This window comes from Erinaceus europaeus, chromosome 16 (genome assembly GCF_950295315.1).
Source record: "Erinaceus europaeus chromosome 16, mEriEur2.1, whole genome shotgun sequence".
NCBI lineage: Eukaryota > Metazoa > Chordata > Mammalia > Eulipotyphla > Erinaceidae > Erinaceus > Erinaceus europaeus.
This window is the reverse complement of record NC_080177.1, coordinates 12,389,576-12,407,385: the sequence shown is the minus strand read 5'-3', so window position 1 is coordinate 12,407,385 and position 17,810 is coordinate 12,389,576. Positions and strand designations below refer to the sequence as shown.

General features: G+C 47.4%; 1 protein-coding gene across 1 annotated transcript; it reads left to right on the top strand.

Annotated features, from left to right (window-relative positions):
• Positions 1-11,497: 11,497 nt before the first annotated feature.
• ELL3 (elongation factor for RNA polymerase II 3) lies at positions 11,498-16,823 on the top strand. The gene is made up of 11 exons (XM_007533396.3): positions 11,498-11,754; positions 11,901-11,936; positions 12,246-12,358; positions 12,672-12,873; positions 12,962-13,041; positions 13,183-13,258; positions 13,932-14,115; positions 15,683-15,719; positions 15,837-16,008; positions 16,201-16,245; positions 16,325-16,823. The coding sequence occupies exons 1-11, from the start codon at positions 11,623-11,625 to the stop codon at positions 16,433-16,435; spliced, it is 1,188 nt and encodes a 395-aa protein (XP_007533458.1). The 5' UTR covers positions 11,498-11,622; the 3' UTR covers positions 16,436-16,823.
• Positions 16,824-17,810: the final 987 nt, after the last annotated feature.

Here is a 17,810-nt window from a genome sequence, read left to right as displayed (position 1 = left end):
ACTCAGTGATAAAGGGGCGAGGGCCAGTGGGGAATAGCACAGCTGACAGAGTGCCAGCACTGCATGTCATGTCTGAGGTTCCCACTTGGAATACCGACAACACCTGTACTGAAGTCATGCTCTACTTTCTCTCTCTCTTTTTCTCTCTTTCTCTCAGATAAATCGGGCAGGAGAAACAACACAATGGTTATGCTAAAGACTTTCATGCACGAGGCTCTTGAGTTGCAGATTCAATCTCCCACACCATCAAGAGCCAGAGGTAAGCGGTGCTCTGGTTAAAAAATAATAATTAGTGGTCCGGGAGGTGGCGCAGTGATAAAGCTTTGGACTCTCAAGCGTGAGGTCCTGAGTTTGATCCCCAGCAGCACATGTGCCAGAGTGATGTCTGGTTCTTTCTCTCTCCTCCTATCTTCCTCATTAATAAATAAATAAAATCTTTAAAAATAATAATAATATTAATTAGGGAGTAGGGCGGTAGTGCAGCGGGTTAAGCACAGATGGTACAAAGCACAAGGACTGGCATAAAAATCCCAGTTCTAGCCCTCAGCTCCCCACTTGCAGGGGAGTAGCTTCACAGGTGGTGAAGCAGGCCTACAGGTGTCTTTCTCTCCCCCTCTCTTTCTTCCCCTCCTCTCTCCATTTCTCTCTGTCCTATCTAACAACAATGACATCAATAACAACAACAATAACTACAACAACAATTAAAAAAACACACAAGGGCAACAAAAGGGAAAATGAATAAATAAATATTAAAAATAATTAAAACTATAAGACAGACTGAGGGGAAGTGGCTTAGTGATAGGGCCTGAGACTTGCAAATGTGAGGTCAACGACGCTCTGGTTCTTTCTTTTACTTTCTGTTTCTCATAAGTAATATAGTTTATGTGGTCAGAGAGGTGGAGTAGGGGGAACAGCACCAAATGTTCATGCAGGAGGCCCTGAGTTTGACCCCCAGCATCAATTATGTTAGAGTGATGCTCTGGTTCTCTGTCTCTCTCTGTCTGTCATGGAAATAGATAGATAAATAAATAAATAAATAGATAAATAAATAAATGCTAAAAAGAAGATAGTATCACTACAGTACCAAGGGAAGCTGGGCTATGAGTGTGAGTGTCTCCTCTTTCTCTCTGAATTAAAGTCACCTTGATAGGATTTCTGGCTCTTAAAAACAAATCCCCAAACCCTCAGCCATCAACCCAATTTTAAAATTTAAAACCAGCATTTAAAACCTGGTCCTACTGCAGACCCAATCCTTAACTATGTACTTTCTGGATTGTTCTCCTATCCTGGGTATCCTTCTTTCTGTTTCTCCTCTTTCTGTAAACAAAACAAAGCAAACAAAAGAAGACTTTCATGCCTGAGGATCGTAGGTTCTAAATTTGATCCCTTCCATTGCCATACACCAGAGCTGAGCAATGCTCTGGTCTTTTCTTTTCATTTTTTTTTTCCTCCAGGGTTATTGCTGGAGCTCGGTACCTGCACTACAAATCCACTGCTCTTGGAGGCTATTTTTTCCCTTTTGTTGCCCTTGTTTATTTTTGTTGTTATTATTATTTCTGTCCTTGTTGTTGGATAGGACAGAGAGAAATTGAGAGAGGAGGAGAAGACAGAGAGGGGGAGAGAAAGATAGACACCTGCAGACCTGCATCACCGCTTGTGAAGCGACCCCCTGCAGGTGGGGAGGGGGGGTGGGTTTGAAACCGGGTTCCTTACATAGGTCATTGCGCTTTGCACCACCTGCGCTTAACCCCCTATACTACTGCCCGACCCCCTGCTCTGGTCTTTCTTTTTATTTTATTTATTTATTTATTTATTTTTGACTCCAGGGTTACCACTGGGGCTCAGTGCCAGCACTATGAATCCACTGCTCCTGGAGGTTATTTTTCCCATTTTGTTGCCCTTGTGGTTGTTATTGTTTCTTTCTTTCTTTTTTTTTTTTCACCAGAGTACTCAGAGTACCATAAGCCAGAGTGCTCAGCTCTGGCTTATGGTGGTGCAGGGGATTGAACCTGGGACTTTGGAGCCTCAGGTGTGAGAGTCTGTTTGCATAACCATTATGCTATCTACCCCTGCTCTGTGGTTGTTATTGTTATAGCTGTTGTTGTTGTTGGATAGGACAGAAAGAAATTGAGAGAGGAGAAAGACAGAGAGGAGGAGAAAAAGCTAGACACCTGCAGACCTGCTTCACTGCTTCAAAGTGACCTCCTTGCAGGTGGGGAGCTGGGGGCTCAAACTGGGATCCTTATGCCAGTCCTTGGGCTTTGTGCCAGGTGTGCTTAACCTGCTGTGCTACTGCCCAGCCCCTGCTCTGGTCTTTCTATGTGTCTTTCTCTCTGTCTCTCTTTTGTTAAAATAAAATCTTTGATTTATGAGAGAGCTAGAGACAGAGGCGAGAGAGGAGAGACCAGAGCATCACTCTGGCTCATGTGATGATGCCAGGAATTGGATTTGAGATTGCATGCCTGAATGTCCAACACTCTATCCACTATGCTACCTCCTAGACCTTCGGTCTTTTTCTATCAACACTTTCTTTTAAAGAGTATTTATTTAGTGGTCTGGGAGGTGACGCAGTGGATAAAACACTGGACTCTCAAACATGAGGTCCTGAGTTCGATCCCCAGCAGCACATGTACCAGAGTGATGACTGGTTCTTTCTCTCTCTCTCTCTCTCCTCCTGTCTTTCTCACTAATAAATAAAATCTTTAAAAATATATTTTATTTATTTATGAGAAAGATAGACTGGCATTATGGTAGCATCTGGAGCCTGGTGGCTGAAAGAATTAAGATAGAAAACAGAAAATCGGGAGTCAGCTGTAGCGCAGCAGGTTAAGCACAGGTGGCACAAAGCGCAAGGACTGGTGTAAGGATCCCGGTTCAAGCCCCCGGCTCCCCACCTGCAGGGGAGTCACATCACAAGCGGTGAAGCAGGTCTGCAGGTGTCTATCTTTCTCTCCCCCTCTCTGTCTTCCCCTCCTCTCTCCATTTCTCTCTGTCCTATCCAACAACAATGACATCAATGGTGACTACAACAATAAAACAGCAAGGGCAACAAAAGGGAATAAACAAATAAATAATAATAATAATAATAATAATAATAATAAAATTTAAAAAACAAAAACCAGAAAATTGTTGACTAATCATGAGTCTAAAAGGCAAAAATATTGCAGATGGAGATTTGGGGTCTCCATTTTGGAAAAAGCTAGTAGTTCTATTTTAGGTATAGTCCAAGGGGCTCATGACCCCAACTAGTTTTTGCCTGTGCCTGACATCTGATATGCAGGTGACCTAAGCTATTGTCTTGGGGGATGGTGTTATAGTTGGAAAAAGGACCAGAAAGCTGGATCAGGGAAGAGAGTAGCTCCCAAATATGGGAAAAGTATATAGATATTTTTAACTGTAAACCCCACCGATCTGATCTGGGGCCCATGCTCAGCACAGGGGCCTATGTAACCTTTCCATCCCTGTAGGTCTGAGCTCACATTCTGTGGTCAAGGATAGAACATTCCAGGCTGTGCCAATTTCAGGACCCATTATTCTTGGGTGATAGGCAGAGTATGCTATCCAACCTAACTATGGAGAATAGAACATTCCCTACCATGGTTGACCCACATTGAGGGCCAGGGCCAACAGGGGCCCACAGAGGGGTCCATTATGTTGTTCCTGATGGAGATGACCAGTGACAGTGGAGAGAGGGATCTGTTAGAGGTCTAGACCCATCATGTCTGTGTGGGAATCCCAGGACTCCTTGACTAGGGCCCCAGGTTTTCCTTCTTTTTTAAAGATTTATTTTATTTATTAAGTATGTGAGTGTGGAAAGAAGAGAGACAAAGCAAAGCACCACTCTGGTACATGTGGCATCAGGGAGCAAATCAGAAATTTCAGGCATGCAAGGCTGATGCTCTGCCAGCTAAGCAATTTCCCTAGGAACAGAGTTACTATTTTTGACATTAAGTCTTGTTTAAAACTTATACATACAGGGCGGGGGGGTGGTGGTGGTGGTGGTGGTAGGTAGCATAATGGTCATGCAAAGACTCTCATGCCTGAGGCTCTAAAGTCCCAGGTTCAGTCCCCCTTACCACCACAAACTAGAACTGAGCAGGGCCAGGAGGTAGCGCACCTGGTTGAGCAAACACATTACAATGCACATGGACCCAGGTTCAAGCCCCTGCTCCCCACCTACAGGGGGAAAGCTTCACAAGTGGTGAAGTAGTGCTGCAGGTGTCTCTCTGTCTCTCTTCCTTTCTATCTCTCCCTCTCCTCTCAATTTCTGTCTCTGTCCAATAAGTACATTTTAAAAATATATAAAAAAATAGAACCAAGCAATGTTCTGATAAAAAAAAAAAGTCAATAACAACAGCACTTTTTTAGAACTGAACAGGGCCAGACAGTATCACACTGGGTGAAGCACACATAGTACGAAGCACAAGGATCCCAGTTCAAGCCCCTGCCTCCCCACCTGCAGGGGGATCACTTGGCAAGCGGTGAAGCAGGTCTGCAAGTGTCTATCTTTCTCCACCCCCATATTCCCCTCCTCTCTCAATTTCTCATTGTCCTATCCAACAACAACAACAACAACAGCAGCAGCAGCAGCAGCAGCAACAACAACAACAACAACAATGGAATAAAGATGGCTGGTAGGAGCAGTGGATTCATAGTGTAGGCACTGATAACCCTAGAGGGAAAAAAAAATCCTTATACATATATGTGTAACACCTATAAAACAAAGAAATATTAAGTTAAAAATCCAGCCATAGGGGTGGGGGAAATAGCATAATGGTTATGCAGACTCTCATGCCTGAGGCTCCCAGGTCCCAGGTTCAATCCCCTCAGTACCACCATATGCCATCGCTGAGCACTGATAACAAACAAAACCAGCCATAGTAATTAATGGAATAGCCAAGGAGGAGTGAGTCAACTGTGGGAACTCTAGGTGCTGATCTCTTGTGAACTCTTCATTTGCATAGCATTAACCTTCAGAAAATACTCCATTCACCTGTGTTGCCCCCCCCCCCCCACACACACACACACTCCCAGCAAACAGTTAAGTGTGGACTGAGAGAAGAAAGTGTTGACAGAGGTGGGGCAGCAGCAACAGTGATGGAAGCATGAGGTGTCAAGTTTCATTCCCAGCATCACATGTACCAGATTGATACTCGGGACCATTCTCCCTCTCCCTCTATAAATACATAATTTTTTTAAAGGGTTGATAGAAAAAGAACACTAATGGTCTGCAGGGTGGGCAGAGTGCTGGACTATCAGGCAGGTAGTCCCAGATTCATTCCCTGGCATCACCACACGTGCCAGAGTGAGATTTTGTTTTTTAATCTCTCTCTCTCCTCTTTCTCTTCTCTCTCCTCTCCTCTCTTCTCCTCTCTCTCTTCTATCTCTCTCTCACACACACAAATAAATGCATCTTTTAAAACTTTTTTAATTTTTAAAAAATATTTATCCCCTTTTGTTGCCCTTGTTTTTTCATTGCTGTAGTTATTGTTGTTGTTGTTATTGATGTCATTGTTGTTGGAAGGACAGAGAGAAATAGAGAAAGAAGGGGATACAGAGAGGGGAAGAGAAAGAGAGACACCTGCAGACCTGCTTCACCGCTTGTGAAGTGACTCCCCTGCAGGTAGGGAGCTGGGGGCTTGAACCGGAATCCTTACACTGGTTCTTGCGCTTTGTGCCACCTGCACTATTGCCCAACTCCCCCCAATTTTTTTTTATTTTGTGGTCTGGGAGATGGCACAGTGGATAAAACATTGAACTCTCAAGCTTGAGGTCCTGAGTTCAGTCCCCAGTAGCACATGTACCAAAGTAATGACTAGTTCTTTCTCTCTCTCCTCCTATCTTTCTCATAAATAAATAAATAAATAAATAAATAAATAAATAAATGTGGGGGCTGGGACCCAGGTCCTTATGCATTGTAATATGTGCCCTCAACCAGGTGTGCAACCACCGGGCCCTTATTCATTTATTTTTTACCAGAGCACTGATCAGCTCTGACTGATGGTGGTGCAGGGAATTGAACCTGGTACTTCAGAACCCCAGGCATGAGAGTCTCTTTGCATAACCATTATGCTATCTACCCACCACCTATATTTATTTAGTTATTTATTGAATAAAAATAGCCAGAAATTGAGGGGAAAGGGAATGATAGAGATGGAGAGAGACAGAGAGACACCTGTAGCACTGCTTCACCACTCACAAAGTTTTCCCTCTGCAGACAGAGACTGGGGGCCTGAACCTGGGTCCTTGAGCATTGTAAAGTGGGTTCTCAATGAGGTACACCACCACCTAGCCCTTTTACTCCCTATTTCTTTTTTTCTTTTTCTTTTCTTTCTTTTTTTTTTTTTAACCAGAGCACTGCTCAGCTCTGGCTTATGGCGGTGTGGGGGATTGAACCTGGGACTTGAGAGCCTCAGACATGAAAGTCTCTTTGCATAACCATTATGCTATATCCCCACCCTTCCATTTCTATTTCTATGAATTTAGGGGGCCAAGTGGTGGCATACTCAGTAGAGTACAAATGTTATAATGTGCAAAGAGCTGGGTTCAAGCCACTATTCCCCACCTGTAGGATGGGAAGCTTCACAAATGGTGAGGCAGTGCTGCAGGTATCCCTTTCTCTCTCCCTCTCTTCTGATTTCTCTCTGCCTCTATCCAGTGATAACCCTGGAGGAAAAAAAATTGTTTTTTTTACCTATAGACCTGCTTTACCACTCATGAAGCGTCCCCCCTGCATGTGCAACGTCAGGGGCAGGGGGAGGGCTCAAACCTGAGTTCTTGTGCATGGTAATGTGTGTGATCGACCAGGAGTGCCACTGCCCCCCCACCCCGCAAGTGATCCTACTAAACCAAACATATTCAAAATAACCCTGTGATCTGGGAGTTGGCACAGTGAAAAAGTCACTGAACTCTTAAGTATGAAAGCAAGTTTGATCCTAGGCAGTGAGGTGCCAGAGCGATGCTCTAGTCCTCTTTCTCTCTCTTTTCCTATCTCTCTCAATAATAAAGAAAATATTAAACAAACAAGCAAACAAAAATAACAAACAATCTTAATCGTGTTCCAACTGTTGCCTTTCTTACCTCAGTTGACAATTTTATCCTTCTGGATGTTCTTGCTAAAAATCTGAGTCATCTTTGATACTATTTTACTCTCTCTCTTTTTAAAAAAGATTTTATTTATTTGTTAATGAAAAAAGAGGAGAGAGAGAGAGAGAGAAAGAAACAGACATTTCTCTGGTACATGTGCTGCCAAGGATCAAACTTGGGACTTTGCGCTTGAGAGTCCAATGCTTTATTCACTGCACCACCTCCCAGACCACAGCACTACTCACTCTCAAACAGCACATTTAGTCAACCCATCAAGAAATCCTGGCAACTCTAACCTCCATACATCCGAAGCCCTACGCATTCTCCGACCTCTTCTGCTGCAGGGGGGTCACTTCACAAGTGGTGAAGCAGGTCTGCAGGTGTCTGTCTTCTCTTCCCCTCTCTATCTTCTCCTCCTCTCTCCATTTGTCTCGGTCCTATCTAACAACCACAACATCAATAACAACAATAATAACTACAACAATAAAACAAGGGCAACAAAAGGGGATAAGTAAATAAGTAAATATATTTTTTTTAAGTGTTGAACTTGTAAATATGAGGTCTTAAGTTCAATCCCTGACATTACATGTTCCAGAGTGATGCTCTGCTTCTCTTTCTATCTTTTTAATGAAATAAAGAAATACTTTTAAGACAGAACATTGTCAGCTCTGGCTTATGTGTTGTGGTGTTGGAGACTGAACCTGGAACCTTCAGTGCCTGAGGTTATTGTATTGCCAATGCTATCTCCCAGCCCAATCAATAAATCTGTTTTAAAATATTATGTATTCAAGAGAGAGAGAGAGAGAATGAGAACAGAGATCAAGAGAAAGGGACATCTACAGCTCTCCATCACCAATTTGAAGCTCCCTACCTGCATGGTGGGGACTAGAGGCTGGAGCCTGAGTCCTTGCACATGGTAACACAGGTGCTCTAACAGATGCACCACTCCCCAGTTCCTGAATAAACCTTTAAAAAGCAAGCAAGTTTTCTCAGAGTCAACATATGTTCATTGATGAAGCTCAAGGGTCTACTACAGTGTCTGCTATGGAGTAAATGCTCAACATGTGTTTGTTGAATGAGTGGATGAAAAATACAGATAAAATGACACTCTGAAGCTGTTGTAGAGATGTTTAAATAATTGATTTTAATGAGAGAGAGATACGGAGAGAAAGATACAGAGAGACCAGAGCAATGGCTCAGCTCTGGCTTATGGTAGTGCTAGGAATTGAACCTGGGACCTCAGAGCCTCAGGCATAAAAGTCTTTTGTATAATCACTATGTTGTCTCTCCAGCTCTATTGTAGAGATTTAAGAACATGCAAAGATTGAATATACAATATACATCCAACAAACATCAGGTCCCCACCCTCCCTGATTCTCTTTCCAAATAACTTCCTCCATTGCCTCCTCTCATAGAACTGCTCTCATGTTCCTCTATGGAAGTTTTTACCAATTTATTCTTTTCTTTTCTTTTTGGCCTCCAAGGTTATTGCTTGGGCCTGCACTATGAATCCACTGCTCTTGGAGGCTCTTTTTTCCCCATTTTGTTGCCCTTGTTGTCATTATTGTTATTGTTGTCATGGATGTTGTTGTTGGATAGGACAGAGAGAAATGGAGAGAGGAGGGGAAGACAGAGAGGGGGAGAGAAGACAGACACCTGCAGACCTGCTTCACTGCTTGTGAGGTGACCCCCCTGTAGGTGGGGAGCCGGGGGCTCGAGCCGGGATCCTTACAGTCCTTGTGCTTTGCACCTTGTGTGCTTACCCTGCTGTGCTACCACCTGACTCCCCTCCTGTTTTTACCATTTTAATTTCTCCTTTGAGCTTAGATCCAAGAAAATCTAACAAAAAGGTACAGATATCATCTGAGCAGGAAAAGAAACCTGGGAGATGAGCTTTACCCATTGCCACAACTGTTTACCAAGTTACCAAAGTGAGAGTCCCGAGGAGATGGACAGGTAAATGTTTTTGTTGTTGGAATTGAGAGTTTGTTGCTCTAGGTGCTCTCTTTCTTTCTTTCTTTCTTTCTTTTTTTCTTTCTTCCTTTCTTTTTTTTTTATGTCACTAGTGCTTCACTGCTCTGGGTCAAATTTTCTCTCAGATGGAAAGAGACAGACAGAGAGAGAGGATGAGAGGTAAAGATAACATGGCACTAAAACTTCCTCCATTGTGGTGGGGGCTGGACTTGAACCTAGGCACCGAACATAACAAAGTAGGTGCATTACCACATATTGTACCAAAGCAAAGGACTCTGGGGAAGGAGGGGAAGGGAAGGAACTAAAGGGGCTTTGAGGTCCTGGTCCATGAGGAACTAAGTTGGGAGTGAGAGTGTTTTGAAGACACCTGTCACAGGCAGATGAGAGATTGTTCCCATGTGTCAACAACTGTACTGTAGTCCGCTAAACCCCCAGAACCAGGTGCACTATCCAGGTGAGCTATCTTGCTGACCCAGCACTACTATTCTTTCTGTTTTACACACACACACACACACACACACACTCCTCTGTTCCCGTATATATGGAGTTATTGAACCCTGAACTACACCCATGCAGGGTTCTATTGGCTGAGCCACTCTTCAGCTGTTGCATCTTACAAATCAGCTTTACTGAGGAATAGTTTATATATTATTAAACATATACTTGGCATATATAGACTCTATGGCGTATATGGCACACACACACACACACACACACACACACACACACACACACTGGTGCAGCTTGCAGATATATATATATATATATAGTTAGTCACTATATATGTGGTATAAAGGCCACCCGGCTCCATGCAGGTTCAGGGTTTTAGTAGAGAGGTGCTATTTGGGAGAGAGAACACCAGGGTTCTTGGGAAACATACCGGAACAGGGACAGGCGGCGACACCAAGGGTCGGCCTGAGATGGCTCCTCAGGTCTCACTGTTCCAGCACCCGGACCTCCAGAACAGCTGACAACTCGGGGCACCTCGGGGCCCCTCCTGAGCCGAGAGCCAGCTGCCTGTCACAGGGCTCCGCTCCTGCTCCTGCCACCACGCGCCCCTGCTCCCGCACACCGACAGGGGGCGCTCCAGTCTCCGCCAGTCAGGCTCCACCGCGGCTGCCATCCCTTCTGGTGGGGTTCTCTCTCTCTCTCTCTCTCTCTCTCTCTGTCTGTCTGTCTCTCATTCTCTCCCTCTCCCTCCCCCCCCGCAGGGTTCTCTCCCTCTCTCTTTCCCTCTCTCTCTCCTTCCTCTCCCTCTCCTTTCCCCAATTTTATTGACTCATGGACAAATCCAACACCCTCTTTACCCCTTCCCAAACCCTCCCTCGCCAGTCTTTGGCTTTGGTGCGGCACACCTCAGACAATTCAAGCTTTGCTTTTTGTTTTCCTTTTCTGTGCCTGTTAATTTCTTCTCCTCCTCCTCCTCCTCCACATTTCTTAAGTATTTTTTTTAAATTATCTTAACATTTATTTATGTATTCCCTTTTGCTGCCCTTGTTGCTTTATTGTTGTAGTTATTGATGTCGTTGTTGTTGGACAGGACAGAGAGAAATGGAGAGAGGAGGGGAAGACAGAGAGGAGGAGAGAAAGATAGACACCTGCAGACCTGCTTCACTGTCTGTGAAGCGACTCCCCTGCAGGTGGGGAGCCGGGGTTCGAACCGGGATCCTTACGCCGGTCCTTGAGCTTTGCGCCACGAGCGCTTAACCCGCTGCGCTACAGCCCGACTCCCTCCACATTTCTTTTTATTTCACTTTGATTTGCTCGAACAGAGAGAAATTGAGAGGGAGGGGTAATAGAGGAAGAGAAAGAGAGAGACACTTGCAGCCTCCCCTTGCGGGTGCGGAGCGGGAGCTCGAACCCAGGTCCTTGCACCTGGTGACATGTGCACTTAAACGGGTGCGCCATCGCCCAACCCTTTCCTTTCCTTGTCTTCTGTCTCTCCCCGTCTCTTTCCTTCCCCTCCTTCCCTAGAGTTCTTTACGTTGGTGCAGCACTCCACATGGGGACGGTCTTCAGAGGCTGGTTTGTGGGGTGCAGCCGCGCGGCGGGCGGGGAAGGGGGCGCAGCAGCTAGTCGTTGGAGGCGCCTGGAAGCCCCCTGGGCGCGGCCGCCCGCTGGTCCCCGGGGCTCCTGCGAGGCCCCGCCCGCCCGGCAACCGCAGCGTCTCTCCCGCGCCGCGCCTCAACCCCCTGAGGGCTGCAGGCTCCGCCCCACTTAGCGACGGCCACCCCACGTCAGGTCGAGCGGGGAAACTGAGGCCTGCTTGGAGTTTCTGGGCTGTGTGTGTGTGGGGGGGGAGGGCGGGGGTCTGCAACCGGCTGCAGGAGTCCCGCGGCCCTGGAGCTGGGCGGGGGCGCCCGTCCCAAAGCCCGGGGAGCGCTGGCCGCCCAGAAGCGGCAGAGGGCGTGGCCTCCGGGGGCGTGGCCGGGCGGTGGGCGTGGCGGCGCGGCGCGGGCTGCCTGCCGGGCCCGCCCAGCCCCTCACAGCCGGTGCTGAGGTGGCCCGAGGAGGTGGCGGGCGCCGGGGCTCGCGTTCCCGCTCGCGCTCGATCTCTTGGCCATGGAGACGCTGCGGGAGCCCCTGAGCGGGAAGCTGCGGCTCTGCTTCACCCCCGCCCACCGCACCAGCCTCCTGCTGCTGCGGCTCAACGACGCGGCGCTGCGGGCGCTGCAGGAGTGTCAGCGGCAACAGGTGCGGCGGCGCGGACCCCGGGCGCTCCGAGTCTCCGAGTCTCCGGGCTGCGGTCCTCTCCTCGCCTCGCCCCTCGCTCCCCCGACGGCGGGTGCTGGCTTCGTCGCTTCCCCTTTGCTCAGCCGGCGTCTGTGCTCCCCCCACAGGTCCGGCCGGTGATCGCTTTCCAGGGCAGCCGAGGGGTACGTGCGGCGGGCGGGGGCGCAGCCCGGGGCGGCCCCGGGGCAAAGGGACCACCGGGCCGGGGGTGCTGAGAGCCGACACGGTCCGAGGAGTTCCGAGAACTGCAGCCTCAATGGGCCCGGCGGGCGGGGGGCGTCCCCGGAGGCTGAGGCGGAGGAGACCGCGCCGTCTGAGCCTCCAGGGGGGGAGCCCAAGCCCAGCTGCACCTGCGGAGCTAACGAGCCCCGGGGGACCCTTCTGCGGTCCGGGTGAGGGAGGAGTGGCGCGGGCAGCGGGGGTGGGCGTGACTTCTCCCCGGGGCCCCCCAGTACCTGAGACTCCCAGGCCCTGGCTGGTCCTGCCTCTTCTCCTTCATGGTGTCCCAGTGTGGCCAGGAGCTGGGCGGCGGCGGCTTGGACCTTGTGTGCCAACGCTTGGGCAGGTGAGTGGGGCCGGGCGAGGGTGAGGGTTTGTGGAAAGCCTTTTAAAGTTCTTGTCTTTATTTATTTATCGGCTAGAGACAGCCAGAAATCGAGAGGGAGACAGAGAGGGAGAGAGACAAGAGAGACATCTGCAGCCCTGCTTCACCACTGGCAAAGCTTCCCCCCCTGCAGGTGGGGACCGGGGTGGGGGAGTAGGGCGCCCCGAACCCGGGTCCTTGCGCACTGTAACGTCTGAGCTCAGCCAGGGTTTTTGTTTTGTTTTGTTTTGCTTTGCTTTGTTTTTCCCTTTCTCTCCACCCATGCCGTGTCCAGATCTGGGCCCAACCGCCTCCACTGCGTGGGCCCGCTCAGGGAGCGCCTCACTATCTGGGGAGCCATGGATTCTATCCCAGCCCCCTCTTCAGATCAGGGGCACCACCTGGCTGAAGACGCCAGACACCCTGAAAGCTGGCAGACCGCGGAAGACAATGCTGAAGGAGCTGGCTGCTCACAGTCACGGATGGCACTAGAAGAGGTAAGACCAGAAACTGCTGGGAGTTTGAATAAGGTGGGGCCAGGCCCGAGCCCAAGGAGCCAAGTGCCCCTGCCACTTTCCCCGCCAGGTGCTCGATCCCCTGGCAAGCAGCCAAGGACGGTCACTCCCAGGATCCTCAAGGGAACACTTGGCACAGTGGGAAGTGAGGTACTTGGGGCTGGGTGGGACTAACCTGGGAAGCCCTGGTACTGTTTTTCTCGTTAATCTCCACCCTAAATGCTGTAATAAGAGATCTAGTCCTACCTCCTACCCTGGTCTTCATCTCCATCTCCTCGTCAAATAACCTAGGAACCAGACCCATCTTGCAAACAGAGAGCCTGACCAGTCGCTGCCTTCCTCTGCTAGCCGGAAACATCTAGACAAGGCAAGTTGCAATAATAAGTTTTTCCTTTTAAGATTTATTAGAGAGAGAGAGAGAGATGAAGACAAAAAAGAGGAGGAGAAAGGAGGATGGTGAGCCCGAGCATCACTGTCACATGTGATGCTGGGGACCAGACTTAGGACTTCATGCTTGAGAGTTCAATACTTTTATGCACTGTGCTGCTGCCCAGGCCACATCACAAGGGTTTTTCAAAGAGGGATTGTGTAATCAAGTTTTAAAATTAAAAAATGGAGGGCAACAAAAGGGAATAAATAAATAAAAATTAAAAAAAAATTAAAAAATGGGAGCCCTCGAAGGCTGGGCAGTGGCACACCCAGTCAAGCGCATAAGTATAAAGCACAAGGACCCTTGCAATCATCCAAGTTTGAGGCCCTGGCTCCCCACCTGCTAGAGGGACACTTCATAAGTGGTGAAGCAGTTCTGAAGGTATCTCTCTTGCCTCCCCATCTCTCTCACATTTCTCTCTGTCCTATCCAATAAAATGGAAAAAATGGCTGTCAGGGGCAGTGGATTTGTAGTGCAGGAATCAAGCCCCAGCAATAACCCTGGAGGCAAAAAAAAAAAAGGGAGCCCTCAACTTTGATGCTATGAGTTCATTTATATGGACGTTTCAAGAGAAGGACAGCATGAGAGTCAAAGGTATTTTCACCCACAGAAACGTCCAGCACCTGCAGCTACTCTAGAGCTAACAGAAAAGAGGCTCAGAACTCTGTCTCCAGATTCAAGTCCCCTACAGGGGTTGTCAGATCAGAATCTACAAGAGGGAGATGACTGGGAGCAAGAAGATAAAGAGGAAGACATGGGTCCCAGATTAGGGCACAGTCCCTCAGCTCAAGCAGGTGAGAATTAATGAGAAAACTGCTACTGTGGGGAAGTAAAGGTCTTTAATAATCACTGCTATGTCTTTTTTTTTTTTTTTTTTTTTTTGGTGGAATTGGCCAGGGCCTGGGCATGCATGATTTCACCTTTCCAGGACACTTTTTCTTTTATCTATTTTCCCTTTTGTTGCCCCTGTTGCCTTTTTTTTTTATTATTGTTGTTGTAGTTATTATTGTTGGATAGGACAGAGAGAAATGGAGAGAGGAGGGGAACACAGAGAGGAGAGAAAGATGGACACCTGCAGACCTTCTTCACTGCCTGTGAAGTGACTCCCCTGTAGGTGGGGAGCTGGGGGCTCGAACCAGGATCCTTGTGCTGGTCCTTGCGCTTTGCGCTTAACCTGTTGCACTACCGTCCAGGACACTTTTTTTTCTTTTTTGCCTCTAGGGTTATTGCTGGGGCTTGGTGCCTGCACTACAAATCCACTGCTCCTAGCAGCCTTTTTGTTTTATTTTTGTTGTTGACCAGGACAGAGAGAAACTGTAAGAAGAGGGGAAGATAGAGAGGGGGAAAGACAGACACCTGCAGACCTGCCTCACTGCTTATGAAGCAACCTCCTTGCAGGTGGGGAGCCTAGGGGCTTGAACTGGGATCATTTTGCCAGTCCCTGTGCTTTGTACTATGTGTGCTTAACCTGGTGCATCACTGCCCGGCCCCCGGTGCTGGTGTTTGAACCTGGGCATTGTGCATGACAGAGCAGGCACACTATCCAGGTGAACTATCTTGCTGCTCTAAGATTTTTTATTTAGTTATCAATAAGAGTGAGCCAGGTCATGATTCTGCTACTTGTAATGCCAGGGATCAAACTTCATTTATTTTATAAAACAGAAAAAGACCAGGGCACTGCTCAGCACTAGCTATGGTGGTGCTGGGGAATGAACCTAGGACCTTAGCACCTCAGGTATGAGAGTCCTTTGCATAACTATTACACTGTCTCCCCAGCCCCCAGGAATCAAACTTAAGACCTCATGCTTGAGAGTCCAAGGCTTTTGTCCACTATACCAACACACAGATCAAATATTTAAAGAAATGTAACATTTTAATGATAATTTAAATATTATTTACCAGAACACTGCTTAGCTCTGGTTTAGGTAGCACAGGGGATTGAATTTGGGGCTGATTGCTTGCATGCCTTAGCTGTTTGTGGTGACCAGAGCTTAATTTGTATTAGAGTGAAATACAGAAAGGTAAGTAGAGACAGAGAAAGTGGAGCTAGCGCTCTCCACCCCACCACTCACGAAGCAATCCCCATGCAGGTGCTTGTGTGTGGCAGCCCCGGCTCCTCTCCCGGCAGGAAGGGTGTGTGCTCTTCCAGCTGAGCCCTCAAAACCTTTTGCAAGTGGCTCGGAAGATGCAGTGACTAGTGCTGAACACGGGGTCCCAAGTTCAATCTCTGGCATCACATGTAGCAAGAGTGATACTCTGGTCCTCTCCCTTCTGCTAACCTTAAAATAAGCCTAGCATACATCTGCTATTATTTCCCAGCTGGTTTTTTTTTTTTTTTGTTCTATCTTGCTTCCTTTCTAGACTCTGAATCCCCTGAAGAGGTACCAGATTACCTTCTGTGAGTTCTCTACCATTTTCATTTTATCTAGTTTTGGTCATGTGAAATATTACAATTCCTGGGGGCTGGGTTTTTAGGATCAGTGAAATTGAAGGTGAAACCTCTTGCTCCTGCCAGGCAATACAGGTCCATTCACAGTGCAGAGCAGCACCGTGCCTATGAGCAGGACTTCGAGACAGATTATGCGGAATACCGGATCCTGCATGCTCGTGTTGGGGCTGCAAGTCAACGGTTCATAGAACTGGGGGCAGAGATTAAGAGAGTTCAGCGAGGAACCCCAGAACACAAGGTAAGAACTAGATCTAGCCTGGTTTCCTAACTCTACTGGCCATATATACATCCTAATTTCTCTTATGTTCAGTGATTTAAAAAAAATGCTAAGTCCATTATGGGAGATAAAAATAAATCTTTACTCCACCCCTTAAAGAACTGAGTCTTCCACCACGCACTAAACTTGATACTAGCATTTTTTCTGTTTCAGGCCCTGGAAGAAAAGATAGTACAGGAATATAAAAAGTTCAGGAAGGTAAGACAATATCTGAAAGTGGTAGCTAAGATGGTAGAGGTGGATTTTTGTTTAACGTATGGATGCTTTTTCTCTGCAGCGATACCCAGGTTACAGGGAAGAAAAACATCGTTGTGAGTACCTGCATCAGAAACTATCCCACATTAAAGGTCTCATCCTGGAGTTTGAGGGAAAAAACAGGGGCAGCTGAAGCTGTCAATTGAGTGGGCTCTCGACTCTGCCCAGCGAGATGAGGAAGAAGCCGTTTATAAGCAGAGTGCAACTGTTCTTACTGCTGAGTCCATGTTGGCAAGTAGGGACACTTTCTAGGTTCCTAGGTTTGATTTTCATTGTTGCTGTATCTTAGTTCTTAGGGTGTGGGCACAGCGTCAAGACTCCAAGCTCTGCCGAGTGACTAGGGAAGTAGCAGGCTTGGCTTCTTTATCTTTAGTCATTTTCAGATCCTGAGAAGTGACACTATTTCCAGAACAGGATACCTTGAGGACATTAGACTAATTAAGCTGGGAAAGGGCTTCGGTGTTTATTCATGTACTAGAAGTGAATTCTTTGACAAACATGGCTAAATAATTAAAAACTGATTGCTTCTTTGTCCTTTGTGTAAGTTTATATGCAATATTTCCTCTTACCTTTGGCTATATCTATCTACTACTCCTGGGGCTTAGATTCCCAGATCCCAGCTTAGGTCTCCTGAATTACAGCCTTGAAGATTAGAACCAGAACATCACTCTGGTACACATGATGCTAGGGATTAAACTTTGGACCTCATGCTCCCAATTCCAGTGCTTTAGCCACTGTGCTGCCTCCTGGGGTGCATAGGTATTTCCTTTTTTGGAGTACTGTGGAACTTTATATGTTTTGCTCCCAAGGGCCACTTTCCCCCCTTTTTAGAAGGGGACAGGTGGTGGTCGTACACCTGGTTAAGCACTCACATTGCAGTGTGGAAGGTCCCAGGTTCAAGCCCCTGACACCCAGCTGCAAGGGGAAAGCTTCAAAAGTGGTGAAGCAGACCTGCAGACGTCTCTCTCCCCCTTCCCTCATAATTTCTGTCTCTATCCAGTAACAAATAAAACACACACACATATAAAAGATTTCCTTAAGAAAATGAGGAGAGACAGATACCTGCAGCACTGCTTCCCGCATGCAGATGGTGACCAGGGGCTAGAACCTCGATCCTTGTGCATGGTAATGTGTGGTGTTCAAATGAGTGTGCCACTGCCTGTCCTACATCCTTTTTTTCTTTTTTTTGAGAAAGAATAAAAGAGAATTATTCTGCCACTGATATTTCACTTTTTCCTTTGCCCAAGCACTGTTCAGTCGGGGCTTATGGTGGTGTGGGGGGTTGAACCTGGGACTTCCGGAGCATCAGGCATGAAGTCTCTTTGCATAACCATTATGCTATTTATGCCCTACTTATTTTTTTAACGTGGTATTAGACCATAGGTCAAACCTAGGGCTTCACTCATGCAGTGCAAGCACTCAATCACCAAACCACCTCCCTACCCCTTTAGATCCATTTTGTAATTGTCAATAGAGATCATAGTAGGAAAAATCCATCTCTTGGGGGC

Bases quoted from the DNA above. Each gene is read 5' to 3' on its own strand.
- ELL3 (XM_007533396.3), top strand. From the start codon at position 11,623: ATGGAGACGCTGCGGGAGCCCCTGAGCGGGAAGCTGCGGCTCTGCTTC. The intron at 12,359-12,671 runs GTGAGTGGGGCC...TGCCGTGTCCAG, and splicing joins GTGTGCCAACGCTTGGGCAG to ATCTGGGCCCAACCGCCTCC. The intron at 14,116-15,682 runs GTGAGAATTAAT...CTTCCTTTCTAG, and splicing joins CAGTCCCTCAGCTCAAGCAG to ACTCTGAATCCCCTGAAGAG.